Source organism: Physella acuta, unplaced genomic scaffold (assembly GCF_028476545.2).
Source record: "Physella acuta isolate Inbredline_101_S28 unplaced genomic scaffold, ASM2847654v3 ptg000436l, whole genome shotgun sequence".
NCBI lineage: Eukaryota > Metazoa > Mollusca > Gastropoda > Physidae > Physella > Physella acuta.
In genome coordinates, this window is record NW_026731955.1 from 147,829 (window position 1) to 169,381 (window position 21,553).

Here is a 21,553-nt window from a genome sequence, read left to right on the forward strand (position 1 = left end):
ATGGTTAATCTTATTAGATCATCATTCTAAAAGTTATAACAAGGCTATTTGAATTAACACCCTATGTAGGCCTACTCATGTTTCTTTTAGGATAAATATAAGCAATTGAAAAAGTACTATAAAGCATCTCAAGCTAAATATTGAATTTATAAAATCATAGCCCACAACTTCTGCTATAATATATTAATGTATGACTATTGGCTGTAACCAGGTATTTAATATAATCTGCTGTCTCTAACACGAATCTAGAGGAAAAATAGCCAAGGCATGTAGAAGTTCATATTTGCTTTAATCACACAAATAGCACTTATCCCCCTTCAGGTCTGAATAAATTACATTTTTTTAAGAAGCTCCCAGTAAGGCAACTGACAACCATGTGGCAGAAAATTGCAGCTAATAAACAAGCCTGTGATCAAAATGAGCGCTACTAACTGCCACATGATTTATTAAAAATAAACAGACTACTGAGTAACCATGTACTCCCCTCAGAAGTTGCTCGACAGCCCCAGTGTCTGGCAAAAAGTGAGAAAGTAAACCCAATTTATGGAAAATAAACACATTTTCTAGCTGCCATTGTCATTAAACCTGCTACTAAAATTTTATCTGAAAATACCTTATGTTTACAACACTGCTTATCTGAATTTAATATCAAAATAGTTGTTCCAAATGGAATTCACTTGAAAAGTTAATATATTTAGCTTTTGCATAAAATGTTTAGGGTTCAAGATAACTAAATCTTGCTTATTAGTAATTGTCTTATTTAATATAAAAAAATTCTGAATAGACGCCAGTAATGCAATACACGTTTTATTTTACATTTAAAGGGTATCAACTAGAGCTATCTAAAATGTTTTCATCTGCAGGCTGCTGTGTCTGGATATTTGACTGGGTTTTTTGTTCTGCGGGACTAGGATCTTCACTTGAAATATGCTGTGTGGCCTCATCATCACTGTCTTCACTACTGTCCTCACTATCTAGCTCCTGATCTCTGGCTTCTTCTGACTGCTCAAAGTAGTAATCAAATGCATACTCTGTTTTATTGTAGCGCTGGACCTACAAGAGTAAATAAAAACTTCAATGTAAAAAAGTTATGATCTTTAGAATAGCATGAAGCTGTAACTGAAAAATACCAAGATATCTAATCTATTGCAACTTGTAATGAAGTTTCAGGCAGTAACATCATTTACACGTACCTGCGCTGCAAATTCTTTCCCTGTGCCTTGAAGAGAATAGTTTGTCACCTCCATAAATAAATCTTCTGGAGTGCTTACCCCTGGAACCCCTGCTTGTCTGAAGTACTGATGACAAAATTTAATTATTATATTAATTATAATTACAAGTAAATGCAGATTTAGAACTACAATAACATAAAAATATGCCTTTATTCATGTGACCACCAATTTGGAACCATTTTTCAATAAAAACCAATTCCCTTTTATAAAGAAAGCAAGGCAAATGGGTATTTTTCCTAAAAAATTATTAAGTTTGGGCAATTAGATTACTGGTGCTAAAAAAAAAGAAATCAGTTCAACTACTTCCCCACCAATAAACTGCTGATCTCAAGTATAAAAACTACTTACATCACAAACATTGGTAATATCCCGCAGGAGAAAATCATGTGAATTTGGGTTTTCTTTCTCTACTGACTGACTGACATCTAGCACCCACACATCACCTTCATGCCACAATAAATTATATTCACTCAAGTCAGCATGGATTAGTCCACATTTATGGTACAGGTTTTTAATTAACTGAAAAAAAAAAGAAAAACAATATTAGCTAAAAAAAATCAAAGGCATGAAAAAAAATGTTAACATAATAAAATGCCTTATAATACCTCTACTGTCTGTTCATATGCTATTTGTAAATCTTCCAATGCCAATTTAGTCTCCTTAAGTTTGGGTGCTGGCTTCTCCCCACCTATGCAGGTCATAGCAAGAATGTGTTTCTTCAAGGTTAGAGGGGTTGGGCAGGGAATATTTTGTCTTCGCATCCTGAAATATAAAAACAACTTTTTAAAAAGTTCCTTGACATTATTTACAAAAAAAATTGTAGTTAAAAATTATAATAATAGCTTTATCAAAAACACTTAATGATTCATCTTTGATTTAAGACCATTTAAAAAAAAATTTCTTATGTTTTATTGATAAAAATTGTTTGAAATGCTAATTAAACTTACTTCTTCAAATTTAAATATTCCTTTTCAGCCCATAATTTAATAATTTTTCTTGGATTTTGTTTTTTATAAACATCCTTTGATAGCCTGTGGTCTCCTTGAACATATTTAGCTCGTGTGCGGAATTCATTCATTGTGGTTTTAAAAACTTTCAAGATAACATGCTTAGGTAGTTCAACTTCATCCTTCCTGAAAGTAATAACATTTTTGTTTTGCCAGTGTTGTGAATAATAATGAAGGTCAATACCATATTGTAATGTACATTTTCTATTGTTAAAGAAAAGCTTCTGAGTAATTTGGTAGACTTACATTCCACCTGAGGCTGTAAACACCATTGCTTCCTTTCCTTCACTAGTGATTCCATCAATAGATGAAAGATACCCAGAGTTTACCATTTTAAATAGTAAAATTCTTGTTCTCTGATCAACCGCCTTAATCTATTTGATAAGAGAATAAAACATTCCTTTTAATTAATCATTTTATATAGCATAGAAACACAATTTACATGATACAAGTACATAGACTGATCCAGTTTTGTACTAGCTGTTAGAATATTTGGAGTGAAAAAAGGTCAGATTGCGTGAACTTACTGCAGTGGAGTGGTCCTTCTTTTCATGGATTTTGTGGCTTTTCTTGTTTTCTACAACTGAGTGAGACTTGAGTTGGTTGTAAACATGATTGGGTAGGCGCATGTCCATCCCTTCTCCATCACCGCTTTCAAAATCAGGTGGGAACTGTTGAAGCCAAGATAAATTATATATATTCTAAAGTTAAATGTGATCTTTTATCCTCCTTTAGTACTTCAAACTATATATTAAAACCACCTCTTTTACAGCACAAAAACTTCAGACAAACAGCTTACATCCATTAATCTTTCTGCATTCCGCCTTGCACACAGATCTCCATCATGTTTGGTTATAATATTCTTGCCATTGCCAGAATAGCCTCTACTTCCAATCAGAGGCTTGGGCGAGTCTGCAAAAATATATATTTTAAAATGTATTTAGCTACAATGTCAACAAAACTCTAAAAATGCCCAAAAGAGTATAGAAAAATTAAACCATAATAAACAGGACAAAATGTTTCTACATACTTCTTACATCTCACACATGTTACAACTATGTAGTTAAAAATGTAAAACAAAATTGTAAAAGAATGAATTACCCCAGCTGGTAGGGGCAGGGAATTCTGGGTAGTCTTCATCATAGCTGTCCTCTTCCTCATCCATGATTTCTTGGTGTTGGTGCTTCATTTTATAATTTTCATAAGAAATGGATACTGCAAAAATTTAATTGAAACTTTATACATGGATTCAAAGTAATACATCTATAATTCTTAATCTCAGACACATTCTACATTAATTCAAATTTAAGCGGTGAAAATATTGTGCAATGAATCAATTTTTATAAAACCTTTGTTGGTGCCATTGTGCTTCTTCTCTACTTTATCTATCATTTCATCATATTCTTTGTCAAATTCTTTCTGTAAAAAGCGAGCTAAAACTTCATCATTAGGGTTTTCTCCAAGCTCTTCAGCTGCCAGTTTAGCTGCCAACTCTTCATCAGACATTGGCACGAAGGCAGCCTCACTTAAAAGAAAAACAAGTGGAGAATGTTTATGAAACATAAAACTTTTTAAATAATTTAGGCGTTAAAAAAACATTAAATTTATTTGTGTTGAAAATTGCTGAGAAATATAGTAGCTTTGTACCTGCTCTTCAGTTCATCAAAAAATCTTTGCTCCTCTAAGATGGCAGTCTCTATTTGCTCATGCTGTTTTTTGTCCATTTCCAGAGCAAGCTGTTCACTCATCACATCTTCCAGGGAGCAAGGAGATACTACCGTTGCTACCTTCCCCCAAGGGCTTTTCACTGGAGTAATAGGATTTAAGGTGCCAGACGCCATGGTATATATTGCTGAACTATCTATCTGTACCTTTTTTTGTGTATCCACTGTTTAAGAGCAAATAATTTGTTAGTATAGTCACGTTGTAGTTATAAATTTAATGATTCTATAGAACACGGGTTCCCAACCTGGGGGTCGCGACCCCCCTGGGGGTCGCGAAGGTCTTTCTGGGGGGTCGCCAACTGGTATACTAAACCTTAGTAATTTGAAACAAAACATAAATATTTAGAAGAATTTTTGAAATTCAGCTTCATTAACATCACTGGAAATGTAATAGAGAAGAAACAAAGCGCACTGTACAAAGTTATTCTCAGTCACGAATCTATGAAATCTTCAAAACTTAAACGTCATTTGAGACGAGTCATTCGGAACACACCAAAAAATATATGGAGTTCTTTCGTCGATAAGAAGCTAGTTGCAAACGCCAGAGACTTGATCGAACACGAAGTTTTCACCAGCATTAGTGCAAGCAAGCATCAAATGAAGTCGCGATAGAAAATGCCAAGCAAAAAAAAAAAAAAAAAACAATAGGAGAAAATCTCATCAAACGCTGCCTGTACGTAAATGTTAAATAACACATTTTTAAATTAAGCTTTCACCATTGTCTGCTTTTCAAGTTGATAAATCAACATACGTGAGTTCGTATTCGCAGTTGCTGGTCTGTGTCGATATTCATGCGGATGATAGCAAAGATAAAAGAGTTGCTCTTTTGTGAAGATAGCATGGAGAAAATAAATATCTTTTTTGAAACTGGATGATTAAAATGGGTTAGAACGGCTGTGGGGGTTTGTACGGATGGCGCGCCATCTATGTATCTATGTTTAGCTCAAAATCGGGCTTTCAGAAAATAGAAAAGATTTAGCTCCCTAACCACTGCCCTAACCAATTGACATCAAGAGTCCATTGCTAGTATAAGTCGTAAATTATATAAAATCTGGAGCCTTCAAAGAACTGAGCAAAAACATTAATATAGATCACGAGGTTCTGCTCTTCTACACTACAGTACGCTGGCTGTCAAACAAAATGTTGTAAATTGTGTTTTTGAATTGAAATCTGAAATCAAATTGTTCTTGGAAGTGCAAAGGAAACAATACTTTTTGGTATACTTAAAACGACATAGAGAAGAGTCGTTGGAGAGAGTATCATACCTAGCAGATGTGTTCGAACATCAAGATAAGCTTAACCTGAAGCTTCAGGGAAAATGAACGAATATTATCACTTTCCATGATAATCTCGGGTCATTTTTATCAAAGCTGCAAAATCGGTAAAGAAAACAAATCTTGGAAATATTGTAAATTTGAGAAACTCTGCGGTGTGGTAGATGAATCTGATTGTGAGATAATTAAAATTTTGAAAGAAGCGATTTCTGGGCATCTTGAATCTCTTGAAAACGAACTGCATCGCTATTTCTCTGAGCTGAAAAAAGAAGAATCTGCATTTACGCATTACCCATTCTCTTCTTCCCTTGATGTTGCCAGCATTCCCGATGAATTACAAGATGAATTCTTTGATTTGCAGAATGATTCCGTGTAAGATGAAAAACTGCAGACACAATTTTGGTGTAGTATTCACCATTCATACCCAAACGTAAAATTGATTGACTTTTCGAGAATATATTTTCAACACTATTCTTCGATTAAAAACAAAATTAAGATAATTATAATGACATAGATTGGCGTTTACAAATTTTTTAAAAATTAAAAACTTAACCCCGAAGGTTTAGTGAATAGTATGCAATTTTACTCATGCTATTAAAACAGTTATCAATAGTAGTTCATATTGAAAGTCTACTAGAAAATCTTATTTTAGTGCTTATTAATTTCCATACTAATTTCGGCTTTTTAATTCTATGGGGGTCGCGGGTCACTTAGTTTTTATAAAAGTGGGTCGCCACTAGAAAAAGGTTGGGAACCACTGCTATAGAATCTAGATTACTCTAGGTGTCAGCAGAAATAAAAGGAAAACCATAACAAATCACTAAGAAAAAAGTTTCTTCCAGTTCCAGGCACATCTTCAGGGGAGGCTCTGATGTATTTTCTTTTTATATAAGAGTGAGATACTTACCTTAAAGCCCAGGAAAAATTAGGGCAGACAGATGGAGAGAGAGAAGTGCGCACATGGGCTTTTACATATTTTAAATTATTTTAGGATACGTCATTCAGTGTGACACTGACACTAAGTCAAATCTAGATCTACTCTACTATTTAATTAATAATTAGATCTAAGTCTCATCTATACTAGTAGTATTTCTCTCTAACTTGGAGGCGTGGTCGGTTGCTAACAACAATATGGCGCCCGGACCGGACGTTTGATTTCCGGCGATTTTACGGCCAAATTCCAGAGACCTTCAACTAATTACATTTAAAAATGTTTACCACGCGCAAAATGGCGGGATTTCCGTGTCATAACAACAAACCATAAGTGGCAGGGTTAGATATGCCAGAAAAGCATTTTAAAATTTGGTTTGGAGAACGGAGGCTAAATTCAAAAGTCGGTCTCATTCAAATTAATAGAACTTCTAAAATATCAGCCCGGAGGTCACAAAAATGAATTGGAGGTTGTAGAATTATTAGTTTTATCATTATATGAAGAAATAAATCAAATATTGCATGCACTTTTTAAAATAAGACACGACTTTTGAATGACAACCAAATTTATTTATTGTTTTAAACCACGTGACCGCTATTTGATGATCACTAGTGGGGAACTCTGGGTACATGGCCACTTAAAAAGTCTAACCTATTTGTGGTTTTCTTTACGTTCAAGCTTAAGTAGAGTTGTCATGGAGAGGTGTGTTGGCCATGGCAGTGAGTGTCAATAAATATTAAATTAAGTAATTTAGTTTAAAATGAACTAAAAACTTCAAAATTAGTGCCTAATGGATTAAATATGGATGTCTATCATTCAGTAGTCATGTTTAATTTGAAATTTGAGTAAATTCTAGATTTAGTAAGAAAAACTAATACTAGATTAGATCTCAAATCATATTTGTCATTTGTTGATAGATCTAAGATCTAGATATCTAGATTCTCTAGAATCTAACTATTATAACTAATCTAGATCTAGATTTAGATCTAAATCTAGATTTAGATCAATATGAAATCTACTAATCTAGATCTCTAGATCTAGATATTAATATTTTCTAAATATCTAAGTAAGAACTAAGAACTTAAGAAGATAGATCAGCATTCGTTTAACATTAGAGTTTAGAGTTATCTGCCTTTATTTAATAATAATAATTAATATTTAATCATTAATCACTAATGGCTTAAAGTTAAACAATAGGCTAACTAATCTAAGAACTTGAGAATTTCTTGCTTAGCCTACCCTTTTTATAAGCGTTGACCGACCTCCGATGGCGTTATCTAGACTCTGGATCTAGTCTACTGCCACAGCTTGGCGACTTTATATTTCAGAGCGGTGTTGTTGTGGTGGTGGATCTAGTTACCCTGTTCCTATTTTTAGTAACGTGTCTTGCACAAGCTGCTGTAAACTGCAAACTTCCGGTTATGAGATGGGACGAGTTTCGTTTTAAAAATACATTTGGAAAATGGATGACTAAATCTAAATATTAAATATAGTAGATCTATATTTTAATTTTAGATCTAGACTACACACTTTCCGCATAAATAAATGAGGTTACGCGTTTTTTTGTATAAGAAAAAGACCCCTGCGAATTTGAATCCCCCCCCCCCCCCCGCAGAAACCTCCCCATATTCAATATTGCCCATAAGTATTCAGTATTCTCAACAACTTCTCAAAGTTTCATGGCAGTCGGATGAATGATGACCGATGTAGATCTAGTAATGCGTAAATACAAACATACATTGCGTTATATATATATATATATATATATATATATATATATATATATATATATATATATATATATATATACTAGGCATACTGCCTAGCTTCGCTTAGGTTTTCAAAAGCATTTGTTGATAATTTGAATACTAATTATTTAGTGATGGATGAGGTATGGAGTGCTTAAATTTAAACAGTAATGCTAATTTTAGAGAAGATGTTGTTGATTGTTGCTTATCAGCCTTTGTCAGAGAAATTATCTGAAAGTACGCAATTTATGACTAAAAAAATGGAAATAGAACTACAGAGGTTCCATGAACAGTATATTCAATAATTTCTATTATATTGACTTTTAAAATTATTTTTTTAATTTAATTATGATACGTAGCTTAATTGGTAACTCAATTTTATACTAAAGCAAATGCTATACTTTGTCATTTTCTGTTTGTGTTTAAAATAGTATACAATTATTTGAAAAATAATTATTTAAATAGGTTACCTCCCTTGAAAAAGACAGCGTGAAGTATGTCTTTGTTTTCTTTTTTTTAAACAAACAGTTGCTATTCTTATATAAGAAAATACGACATATGAACATATTTAACGACTACAATGGCTTTTTTCCGACGGAAATAAAGTTTTTTTGTTATCCTCCAGGGTCGGTTTACAACCTCAAATAATATTAAGGGGATCGTTCGTCAATTTATTTATATACATCTCATATAACAATATAAGGAGAATTTCACTCGCGGTCATCTTTTAGCCCTGGTCGAGGGCTTTGAGTCTGACCAACAGTTTTTCCATAGGGCCTAGTCATCTATAGAAGTGTATGCAAAACATTAGCATGATGTACTGAGTTTAAGTACCCTAAAGTCTGCGTTGAAATGACCCTCTGTTTTTCCCATAAAATACAAAGATTATATAGGGAAATACAACTGGTCAGTTTTGACCCCTTTACGAAGTTTTCCCAGATATGCCGAGTTTTTTGTGACACCCCAAGGTGTTCTCCTACCACCTCACAAAATTTCAAGGGGGGTCGTCGGAGGAATTTGTTTTTCGTAATATAGCCCATATAGGGCGCCGGTCAGTGGAGGTCAATTTTGACCCCCTCTCCATAGACTTTTTGCCAAACCGTCACCGGCCGTCGTGTTCTATCACCCCAAGGCACCTTCGTGCCAAATTTGACGCGCCTACGGCGCCGGGAAGTGCCCTATCGGGCACCTGACCACTTTGCTTTATATATATATATCTACTTCCGCCAGCACGCTCCCCCCCCCCCCCCACTTTTCTGAAAGAAAATGTCTGCAGAATGTAGTGACGAGTACGATGAATAATGGCATTACTCGGCCTACTACAGTCAAATAAATGACAAATATAGTGATAGATATAAGCATTTTAGCGCGTTTCTGTACAAGTAATAAGGCGTCACCACTTTTTTTTGATGATTTTTACCTCCCCACCCTCACAAAAAAGCCAGACCCCCCCCCCCCCCTAAAATGAGGTGACACCTTAGCCAACACCCTTCATCATCTTCTTTTAGTATCAATGCCCAAGAGTTATTACCATTTTTACCATTCTTTGGAAACTTTATTGGCAGTTCTCCAAGACAATATGATGCTAGTAGTTTCCTGGCTGTATAGTATAGTATAGTATATCTTCATGTCTATTGCCAATTAATTTATATAATTTTTTGAAAAATAGCATGCTGTATAGCAAAGTATTACTGCAACACCCTACGCCAGGGGTCGGCAACCTTTTGGGACGGAAGAGCCAAAAGTTATAATTTACCAAATATCCCAGTTTTTAAAGAGCCACTAACATTTTTATTTTCAATATTATGATACTTGATTAGGATTATAAATATATATATATATACGAGAAAAATGGCCCGTTGAGGAAGGATACAACGGGCGCTAGGCTGATAGTGCTGTCTCTTTTCTCTAAACTAAAACCATCCCACCCCCCACACACACCATCCCCACCCCCCACCCGCATACACACCACCCCAACCCCCCCCCCCCCACACACACACCACCCCCACCCCACCCCCAAAAAACATGTCTACCGTCCCATTCAACGAAATATAATTATATACTTTCTCCAGTGTCCGCGCCCTCCCCGAAAATTCTACCCCCGCCCCCGAAAATTTCAAGTACCCCCCACCCCTCTCCGGGGAGGAAAAAGTCTGAAAGAAACACTGGTGTCGCGCTTAGCCACTACCCGAAGAATTGCATTAAAGAAATTGCGAGAAAACCACTTTTTAGATTAGACACATTAATTAGGCGGTAATTTTATTATAGAGTATCGATGAGGAAATTTCTTTTGAGTTGGGGAGGGGGGGGGGCTCAGACGTTCTTACGCGGGGGGTGGGGCTTCGCCCCTACCCGAAGAATTGTATGCAAGAAACTCTTCACGCAAACCATTTAGATTAGACAAAATTTCCTTTTGATTCAATGTTTACTCGATAATCAATGACGTCATATTATTTTCTACTCTATGCAATAAAATACTTAAAAAAAACTTTTTAAAAAACCACGTTTTTCTTGTGGACTAAAAAGTAGAAAATAACTATTTACATACATTTGATGACAAAAAACGTGGGTACGTTCACCATCAAATTTCCCGACCCATCTGCCCGACTAACGTTTTTTTTCATCAAATGTATGTAAATAGTTATTTTCTACTTTTTAGTCCACAAGAAAAACGTGGTTTTTTAAAAAGTTTTTTTTAAGTATTTTATTTTCTCCTTTTTAGTCCGTTGCTACACATGAAAAACGTGGTTTTTAAAAAAGTTTTTTATATAGTTTATTTTCTACTTTATCTAATGACTTGATTAAGTATGACTTGACTAAGTGTTTATAAATACACGGACTAAAAAAATCTTGAGCGACCAGGATTCGAACCTGGGTTGTCGCGGCCACAACGCGAAGTACTAACCACTATACGATCACGGCCAGCGCGCTCACATCGATTGGGGCCGAAGTAACTGTGTCAATAGGCTTCCAGTCTTATCGGTATCTTTAGAAATCATGTCCTCAATTTTATGGTCCTTAGGGCGTAATTAAATTAAGCTAATTACGGTCTCTAATTGCTAGTTTTTATGATTGCATCTGAAATTGTTAGGCGAAAGTAGCCTGCATGCCAAATTTCAGAACTATAGAACAATCAGAAGTGGGCTAATTTTCGATGTCAATTTTAACAACAAACAAATCCACACATCCACAAACGCGAAGCTGAGTTAAGAAAAACGTGTTAAAATGTGACCGCGTCATACTTCGTTTTTCGAATTACTATGCATGTTTTTAATTTCCTTGTGTTTTCTCTAGAGCGTTCTTGTCAGACAGATAGATAGATACATAGAGAGACAGCGAAACTATTAGTATTAATATATATTTATATATATATATTATATATATAAAATCCTAATCAAATATTTATTCAAATAAAAACACACGTTTTGCAGAAAAAGTATTAAAGTATTTCATCTAGCTCTTCTAGAATAATAAAATCAATAAACTTTAATTATTGAATACTATTTACAACAGTTTCGCCTTGTATGCATTTTGAAAGTTTGTTTAAACCTGGCTCATAACTTGTTTTCAGTTTCAAGCACGCCTCTAGATTTTTATTTGTTAGTTGGCTTCTATACTTTGTATTATATTCATGCAAGAAAACGCTTGCTCCCATATGTTGACCCGAAGATCGTCAGCATTCCAAATGCCAACTTCTTCACCTTTCTGTAGCATACTGCAAGAATATTCCATGCGTCACATAGTAGGACCTCAACTCGTGGCATTTTATTTAGAGCTGTCCAGTGAAATGTGCATGTTTTACTGGACCTCATCTAACTTGCTCTTGAGATCTGTGAACTTACCGCTCCACAAATGTTTTGTTTTCAAATCTAGCAATTTAATTTGAAGCGAACCAGCTTCAATTCCAAATGGCTCAAAGTAAATCTCATTTGTTTAATCTCAATTGAGACTTAAAATGAAATATTGAAAAAAATTATAACAAGTTGGTTGGTTACTTTGCTCTAAATCAGTTTTTTTCAGAAAGGAAGAAAATAAGATTCAATAAAAAGAAAAACCACTTACATCTCTAACAAAAATCACCTACTTAGCTAACATTTGTATCATTAGAAAAGATGAAAGCCATGGTGTTTAGGGTGAGGAGCTTTGTCATCAATAAAAGATTTTGCAATGACATGGAGAATTAGCTGTAATACTTTAATGCCTAGATCTTTGGGCTGAATTAATAAATACCATTTATTAACCATTTAACCCTTGCTCTCAGCAAATAGTTTATAGAAATTTGCAAGTTACCATATACTCAATAAACATGATTTTCATTAATACTCCAAGAAATCTTAATAAAAACAGTGAAGTCAATAACATAAAAATATTTATTAATTTAAACATAACAATTTTCTCTATGTGAAAATAACATGGATATTGAAATTTAAAAGTGATAACATGAATGCTACCATTCTTACACACACAGATAAATGACGAAGATGAAATTGTGCACACTGTTTACAAGCTGTAACAACATCAGTTGTAGACAAACAACAACAAAGAAGCATTTATTTTGTTTACATATCAACACACAACACAGCATAACCTTAAATTCACTAAACCATAAGTAGGAATATTATCCTTTCATTCACTAGCTGAGATAGCAACCCTTATTAAAAAAATTCATCTGTGTAAGTCATGAAATACTTATGTCCATGATTTCAAATGCACCTTGTGTTGATGTTACAGGAAATGTTGAAACTGTGCTATATGATGAAAGTACTTCTACACTAATTAGGGATGTTTTGCACTGAAAAAAAAAAGTTTATAAATATTGAATATTAGGAGGGCTAAAATGTTCATCATACCTGTTTTAGGACTGCAGTAATTAGTCTGCATCAATTAAAAACAAAAAATAGTCCTTACCAAGATTACATGCTAATAGTAATACATTTTTAGCTTAAGAATCTTTTCAAATAAATAAGTATTGTTTAAGTTTTTATGTACATTAGGGAAAAAAAGTTTTCAAGTTATTTCAAAAATTGAATTCTTTTTAAAAATTATTTCTAAACTATGAAATTTAAATAAGGGAGAAAACATGTAAATAGAAGTAGGCATGTTTTTTAAGCCTGAAGCAAAATAGTAAAGTAAATGCACATAAGTAGTAAAATAGCTTATACAATAACACCAAAAATGTCTTTAGAAAATCTTTTTAACAAGTTGAAGTTTAATGTTGAAATTAATTGGAATACAAACGTTGGCTTAAGTTCATATCATAAATCAAGAGATCTAATATTTTCATTTGTTATTGTGAAAACTAAAATATTCTTTTGGTAAGTGTGTAACTATTTTAAATTATTCATCACATAAAGATTAGGGGTTTCCAAAATTTGTGTTTATACACATCTTTAGCCCCCTCATTCACATAAATTTAGTACATTATAATTTAACCATAGTTCAACAATATATACATTATCCATAGTTATTGTATGTGGGGGTCTTGTAGTATATGTAATTTTTGTATGATGCAAAGCTAAATGCTGCTACTTAAAGTTATCTAGTTGTATTTTAAAAATATACTAGATGTACTATTTTATCTTGAAAATATGAATTCTAATGATCTACAACAATTCTTACTCTAACTTTAGAATATATGTTGTGAAACAGCAGCTAATGTAGAGTCAACATATATTTTAGAGAATTACATCAATATGACATAAAAGTGGCAAAAAAAGTTCAGGAAACCATTTAATCAAGATTTTTAAAAAACAATGATTTTTACTGTAAATTGTAAATCCCCACTCACGGCTCTCTCTTTCAGCAATAATCTCCACTAACCAGTTTGGAACCTTCTGATATAGAAAATCCCATTTATTCATTTAAAAAAAAAAAAACCCAACAAAACAACAACATTGGAATAGGATGTAATAATTAGATACTAAAATCTCAATTCTGATACTATAGAGTACGTAAGCTGGTTCGCCCACCCTAATTATAAGACAAGACAAGCATCACCAGTATAACAGTCAAAACCCAAGAGAAAAAAATTGATAAAAAACCCAGCAAAGCAGAAAAAGATAAAAAAATTTCTCATCAAACACCAACACCTGTTAGTAACTCTCACTTACATAATTCAATTCTTTTTCTTTATAAGGTCACTACTAGAAAATCAAATCGAACTAAGTAACATGAAAAACAAAGTGAACACAAACAAACAACACTTGGATAACTCATACTTTTCATCTCGTTTTTTCTTTCTTTTTCATGGTTTTATAATGAGTAGTAGTTTGCGCAAAGGGAATTGTTTGAAGTGATAAACCACTAAGAAGCAGCACCCTAAATGTATGCATACAGCAGTGTTATTGCAAAATATGTTAGTATAATTTATAATAAGAAAAAGTAATAGAGAGGATGTATAATCTGTTATTATCACTACTTATCTCTTCCATTAAATGAATACCTTTTTATCTAACAATACATTTAAGGACGCAGTCATTACGTATGACACTAACAATTACAGATTTCTACCCTCTGCTCCCCTTCATTCTGACTTGACTAAAGTAAACTTATGTTTTTTTTTGTTAGAGACACTCTTTACTAATTCTCTATCGAATGGAATCTTTGACTTTGACAAAGGTAGAGATGTTAAATGTGACATCACATTTAACCAGTCTTACAAATTCTTTAATAAGTTTCTTTTCAAAATATGAAAAGTGATAGATCATTATATATGCTTTTTAAGGGATTTAATAATATTTTATATATATCTTAACCATGTCCATATTTAAATTTATGGTTACAGTAATTTAAAAACTCACCTTTTAGATGCTAAAGCACTTAGAAGACGGTTGCCAAAGAAGAAGGTTGGAACTGCTAAAATACCCAACCAACGCAATGTTTGAAACATGTTTAATTTAATCCAGTAGCAGTAGTAAAGGCCAAATATTGCTGTGAACAACAAAAAGTATTAGAAACCAAATTAGGTAAGGATTAACTATTTTTAACAGTTCAGTTTATTATACAAAATAATTTACAATTGTAAAAAATTTAAGTAGATAGCCAGCATTTTAATTTACAGATGCTATACAAAAACACAAATGCTACCTGCTAGACAAACATGGAATCCAATTGCACTGAGTGAAACGGGGAAGTTTGAAATGTTAACACCAATTCTGATCCACTGCAATAATTGTAACAATGGTTAATTTCAAACAATGATAGTATAAATACATTGTTTTAATAACAGAATAACAACAACCCATCAACACAGTGAAATGACTCACCAATACGAGAAGAATAAGCAGAGGCAGTAAAACAAGGGCAGTGAATGCAAGAGAAACAGTGGCTGGTGGTCTCTTCTCGGGTTCATTGAACTTGTGCTAGAATTAAAATTTAACTTGGATTTTCAAAAAGACATGGACATTGATCACTGTTAAAGAACACAATTTAAACATTATTATTGACTCTCTTGTTGAAAATTTATTAATAAAAAAATAATAATACAGCAATTTAAGAATTTTGTAAAGAAAAGTTCTATACCTTAATCTCAGGTTTCTTTGCATATTGGTTAGTACTGTCTGCAGCTGGTTCACTAGATTCTGCAAAGGTTATTGAGACATCAGCCTAGAGAAAAACAGAAGATCAGTTAAAACAGATAAAACAACATTAATATTAGCTTTAAGAACAATGTAGTATAAGCAGTAATAAAATAAAACCTACAACAAGCCATGAGAATGGGTTCTCAATCACAGCATCTCCAACTATCAGTTCCATGCTATATTTGCCTGATGCAGATCCAAATTCTTTAGCACTGGCACCAACATCCTGGTAAAAAAAAATTGTGTTATGCTTCAAAATTGCGTCACAAAGCAAGCTATTCTTATTAGGGGTGTTCTTGTTAAGTTTTTTCTTAAAAACTAGGATGGTTAAAAAATATTCCTGCATACTTTAACAACTGTTTACTAAGCAACCTACCAGATCAAACTTGCTAGTGAGGCTGTTATCAGATTCAGTAACAAAGATGATTTCCTGTTTGGTTTCAATATTGGTCATCCGGATAAAAGCTTGGTGGGCAGTCATTAGCTGACCAGAAGTTTTGTCTTTGAGTTGGAATTTCATGACAATTTTCTGGTGATAATCTGCTTCTATGACAGTGGCAGCTTTACTAGGATGGACAAGCCTAGGATCAAATAAAAATGTGCTATTTAAAATTTATAGTAAAAATTCAAATATAAATGTAATCTCTAGTTTTCATGTTGATAGAAATACAAAACTGAAAATATTCAACATTTATTTCACTTGCACACAAAAAAATCAACATTAAATAAGATGGATTGTTTTTAAAGTTAATGACTGGGTGTTTTAGCAATGTTAATATAAATTAACAATAGAAAATGCATAATATGTATAGTATTTTAGGATTATTACATTATACAAAACATACCTTGTAGTACGTGCTGCAGTGGCTTGATCTTTATCAGCTACTCCAATTTCAACATTTTCAATTGCAACTTTGGTAGTAACTTTCACTTCAAGCTATAGGTCATAAAAGTGTAAATTTATTAATGGGCTTCAAAACAAATTTTTCAAAAGAATTTTTTTAACGTTCAAACTGCTGCTTAAAAAATTTAAAAAAAAAAATCTTTTTTTTTTCCCGTACCTCTGCACCAGTTGTACCAATAAGCTTTGCATCACTCTTTTTAGGAACAACACTAATGGTTAACTTGTAAAATCCTTTAGCAGGTTTAGCTTCAAGGAAGTTTAACTCATAAAGAGACCTATTAGAAAAAAAAAATTGTTTTAAATTTCAACTCGGATATAAGAATGTTTGTGTGTATGGTACGGATATTTGATAGTGTGTGTTTAAATAATTTACTGTCTGACTCAAGTAGAAGTGAATGTCAAATAACAAACATGTTAAATCACCCACTTGTCAGAACCAGATGGTGTAAATTGTTTCTTGCTGAGGACAACAGCTCCATCTTCCAAATGTCTGGCACTATCAGCAGTTACAGTCATTTCACCAAGGGCTCCACCCAGGAGATCGGTTACTTGGACCTAGAAATAAAAAGTTGAGAGCTGATTATCACAAAAAGAAAAAGCTGTGTGAAAATCAGCAGACTAACACTTCATAAGGGTGTTTTAGAGAAAATCTTTTAGCGAGAATGGATACTGCAAACTTGTGAAAACTATCACTTTAATTTTAACAGCAATAATAACTTTTACTTTAATGTACGACACATGGTTCGGGCGACTGAAGGCGCACCAGACTGTACAACACAAAATTATTTTCTGAGCGACAGCAGGCCTGTAATGGGTTAATTAGCTGTAAGAAGACAATGAAAACTTTGTGGACTTACTTTAACAGATGCATCAACCTGAGTAACAGCCACCGGGCTAGCAAGTGATACAGCTACTGGAATGTGAAACTAGAAAAAAATATAAAAAGAAATCTTATTACAGTAAGCTGTTATACCATAAAATTGCTAAATACTAAAAATGGAACTTATGAAACAGAAAAGACAAAAAAAAATAAAATAAAAAACCTTGTTGGTTGTAAGAGTCTTGATGACTGCAAGGAACTGGTAGGCAGATTTAAGCTGGTGAACATGCTTGCGACTCAGGAAATAGTTTGCAAACTTCAAAATCTTGTCCTTAAAAAAAAATCCAAAATAACAATGTATTAATGCTGGTACTCAATTTTTAATTTTTTCAGGAATAAAAAAATATTTCAAATATGAATTTTAAAATACCTGGGCAATTGTGGGAGGTTTCTTATTTTTTTCAGCCAATTTGTATGCACTGTCTACAACTAAAGCTGTGGCAAAAAGGCCACCTTCAAACTGAAAAAAAAAAAAATGACAAAATTTATTGAATATATAATTAATAAGAATTAACTTCAATACATCAACTAAGAACTAAAATTACCCAGAATAATTTTTTTTTATAAAGTAAATATTACTTGTAAATATTTATCATCCACTTCATCTGCCTGAGCCACAACATCTTCAATATTGTCAACAAATTTATTGATATCTCCAGATAATTCAGCTGCTGCTAAAAAGGCATAACCATGACTGAAACACAAAAATTACACGAATGGTAGATGAGTCAGAAGTGTTCCTCACAGAAGAAATATTTAATACTTTAGTATAGGCAAAATAAAAACATTTCAAACATTGGCTTTATTGGAAATACATTACACAAGTGTTCATGAACAACATATTAAGTTGCAAAAGGTGTCAATAAATGAAATGTGCATTAACTGTTATTTGCTAAAATTAAATAAAAATAAAGTTTGCAATATCAATGCATACCTGGTAGGGGAATCATCAGTCTTAAGTGCTGCCAAGAGAGCTTTAGATACTGCCCCATCATCAGCTAAAAAACAAAATTTATATTTAGGCAACAGCCTGGAATAAAGATAAATAAACAAATGCTACCAACTTATGAGTATATGTCATTAAACTAATATTACCTGGAAGACCCAAACTTTTTAGTGCTAAATAAGCAAACACAATATCTTGGACACTAGCATCTTCTTTGATAGCATCCGTCAATGTTTTCTTAAACTCTGGCACTTCAATCTAGAAAGTAAATTGATACAAAATGTAATTATAATTTATACAAAAATGATTTTGATGCGCTATAACATAGCTTGCACTAATTTTCATTAACATGTAAAGTTTAATAATTCAACATCACTGTTTTAAGCCTTGAATTCAATAAATATTAATAGGTTTTTATGATAGTTTACATTTTCAAAGAACACATTTACCTTGCAATTACCCAAAGCTTTAGCTGCTGTGGCTGCATAGTAGATTGATGCTACACTGCTGCCATCAATAACTTTGGATAGTGTTTTACAGGAATCCTGTTGTAAAGAGATAGGTTTAATGCATAGTAAATAGCCCTACATTAAACACAAACAGTAGAAAATATTGTGTGTGTGAGTCACACTACCTGAAATATTTATATTCTTCAAATGTCACTGTAAGTATATTTTTTTGCAGTGTGTGTGTGTGTACCAGACCTCTATATAAATATTTAAAATAATTGAAAGGTCTAAATTACCTGTGAATTAGGGATGGTTGCCCCTAATAATTTCAAACCGAGGATAGAATAATGTGCAGACTGTGTGTCACCATATGGCGCTGCAGCTTCAAACACAGACTTTAATCTGTTTTGATCAAGGGTTGTAAGAAATGAAGATGGGGTGAGGGCTTGACCCACAACAGCTATAGCCAAAACTCCAATAATAGATAATACTGAAAAGAAATACAATTATTAGTCATTTGCAGTTTAATTTACTTAACTATGCTTAGCTTTAAAAATAAGTGCTATAAAAATAAAATGCCTTGCGTAAAAACAATATTAAAATATAAAGTTCATATATGGAAAGTAGAGTTATTTGTTCTTCAAGTAATTTTAGCCACTGTTCTTGATTTATTCAAACAATAGATGTTTCAGTTTTATGCTTCCAAGATGTCTTCATTTTATGAATTCTATGCGATTAATGAAAGCCCTGCAGTTCTCAATCTCATTAATATTTTTATAAACAAAGTGACTACTAGGAAGAAGATTTTTCTCCCCAACGTCTCCACTTAGTCGGCAAAAGATAATTCTGCACATGCGCAGTGACCTATGATTTGGGCTTGGGATAGGATTCTGCGGTTGTAAACACACGCATGCGCAGTACCATCAAAACATCGCCGCGATGGCAAGTTGTAGTTTCTCTCCATTGCGCATGCATATCTTATTCCGGCCAGCATAGGCCTTTTGTAAAAGACCTCATTTAAAAATAAACATCTGCTCAAATCAACAGTTAAGAAATGTTTTTATTCATCACTGTTTCCAATAAATTAAATAAAACCACTGAGTTCTCACCCTTTTTGCAAAATATATGCAGAGAAATTTTGTTTGCTTGTGTATGTCATTATTACAATCTTTATCATACTTTAATTTATTAAATTAGTGCCTACTGCAATTCTCTATAATTTGATAATAACTTAATAACTGGTCAACCACCAGTTTCAGTTCCTCATAATTTATTAACTTAAAAGACTTTTTCAACATGGAGGCCTATTGATGCTTACATAATAATATGTAAGATTGCTTGCAGTGGCAAACATTTCTTTGTTTAGTATTAAATAGGCAAGATGGTGTTACTGTTGATGTAATGAGGAATGCTTAGACACTGCTGGTGACTACCCTCACAATTTTCCAAATTGACCAAACATGACAATCTTTTACATTACAAAATTTAATCATTTTCCGTAGGTAAAGTACTTGACTAGCTCTAGCCAGATCTATACCTTCTACTAGATCTTAGCAAATGAATAGATCTAGATTTCCATGTGCTTAGCTTAAAAACCAGTTTTATTAGAACTAGATTTCTAGATCTAGTCTAGATCTAGTAGTCTACCGCTGTGTGACGTGACGTTTTTTTACAGTGAGAATTAATTTATTGAGCATGCCAATGCCGGCTTTTGTTATAACTTCAAAAGTGGAATAGTTTTACAACCACCCCAAATAAAAACAATGTATAAACGATCTAACATATAATTTGCAAATAGAAAAGTACTTTTTAAAGTCAAATAGACATAAAATTTTAAAGTGGATAGCTACGTTGTCAAAACCCTACCTTTCGCCATGTTTATTGACGTTGGAAGTGGAAGAAGTCAATACCGAGTATCGTTATAGTTGATAAAAATAAATTGCTTTAATTCAATTATGAAATTGCGAATTTCGGCTACGTTTTTTTAACAGTAAATATTTTTACTCAATTTATATATTTCTGACTCTGTAAATTTTCAATTTTGAATAAAAAGCATAAAATAAAAGTAGTACTCGAGTACTTTTAGACATTTATTTAGAATCGACTACATACAAGTAGGTCGCCGATCTCTGTGTGACACGTTTATGGTGCTCTTCTGCATTAAAAGTTTATTTTTAATGGCTCGTAATTAATTATTGTTGCAGTGCCTAGGCCTATCAGTATTAATTAATTTTCAAAATGACACAAAATATAGTTTGTGAAAGAGTAGGCCTAATAGTGGCGTGTTTACCGGCTAAGAGAAAGGACTATAACGGCACTGAAACAATAAACATCTATAATGCGAATGGGGTCCTCTCTATATTATTTAAAGTGAAAACCGGGGAAACTTTGTTCGGAATTTGAATACAATAGGCCAAGATGTATGCACTAAATAAAACAGCAACAACAAAAACAACAACAAAACAAGAACTGGAAAGTCCAAGAGTCCTCCTAATTATTGACATATTTACAGTGTAATTACAACAATTTAGGCCTAACCAAGGAAGGCCAAGTCCACGTACGGGCCGGGTCCACAAGATTTCCGGGGCCCCAGAGCAGTTGAGGTAATAGTTCAGCCGGCCCGTGAGCATTAAAAGACAGGGGACGCCCATCTCCACCCCCCCCCAAACAAAATGAAATGTATATAGAAAATGCATACTTTTAATGTCTACGGGCCCCGGACTGATCTGTTAAGCCACTGAGTCTATATTGACAGCCTACATTAAAATTACTTAATTACTAAATTAATTAATTCCTTTTTAAATTGAAAAATTGTGATGTCACATATTCTTAACCATCCCCTCCCGTCGTCACACAGCGTCACAAACGCCCACGCCAC

At 33.2% G+C, this 21,553-nt stretch overlaps 2 protein-coding genes across 6 annotated transcripts; both read right to left on the reverse strand.

Moving 5' to 3' along the window:
- Positions 1-791: 791 nt before the first annotated feature.
- Positions 792-7,571, reverse strand: LOC131942978 (serine/threonine-protein kinase RIO3). 2 transcript variants are annotated; one of them, XM_059302966.1, is made up of 12 exons: positions 7,431-7,571; positions 3,887-4,127; positions 3,589-3,764; positions 3,341-3,454; positions 3,039-3,151; positions 2,767-2,910; positions 2,486-2,613; positions 2,180-2,365; positions 1,838-1,994; positions 1,581-1,751; positions 1,194-1,298; positions 792-1,053 (listed from the first exon to the last, which is right to left on the reverse strand). In XM_059302966.1, the coding sequence occupies exons 2-12, from the start codon at positions 4,078-4,080 to the stop codon at positions 829-831; spliced, it is 1,713 nt and encodes a 570-aa protein (XP_059158949.1). In that variant the 5' UTR covers positions 4,081-4,127; positions 7,431-7,571; the 3' UTR covers positions 792-828. The 2 variants fall into 2 exon arrangements, with proteins under 2 accessions (XP_059158949.1, XP_059158948.1); XM_059302965.1 differs by having other exon boundaries at positions 7,408-7,571.
- Positions 7,572-12,268: 4,697 nt separating this feature from the next.
- Positions 12,269-20,680, reverse strand: LOC131942967 (dolichyl-diphosphooligosaccharide--protein glycosyltransferase subunit 2). Of its 4 annotated transcripts, none has more exons than XM_059302951.1 (20): positions 20,542-20,680; positions 18,972-19,165; positions 18,676-18,771; positions 18,376-18,484; positions 18,215-18,278; positions 17,860-17,974; positions 17,651-17,740; positions 17,444-17,551; positions 17,258-17,326; positions 16,828-16,955; positions 16,558-16,675; positions 16,342-16,433; positions 15,873-16,077; positions 15,618-15,722; positions 15,438-15,521; positions 15,182-15,277; positions 15,003-15,078; positions 14,717-14,846; positions 14,027-14,056; positions 12,269-12,708 (listed from the first exon to the last, which is right to left on the reverse strand). In XM_059302951.1, the coding sequence occupies exons 1-19, from the start codon at positions 20,549-20,551 to the stop codon at positions 14,032-14,034; spliced, it is 1,914 nt and encodes a 637-aa protein (XP_059158934.1). In that variant the 5' UTR covers positions 20,552-20,680; the 3' UTR covers positions 12,269-12,708; positions 14,027-14,031. The 4 variants fall into 4 exon arrangements, with proteins under 4 accessions (XP_059158934.1, XP_059158933.1, XP_059158932.1 ...); XM_059302950.1 differs by having other exon boundaries at positions 14,027-14,059; XM_059302949.1 differs by lacking the exon at positions 14,027-14,056 and adding an exon at positions 14,135-14,234.
- Positions 20,681-21,553: the final 873 nt, after the last annotated feature.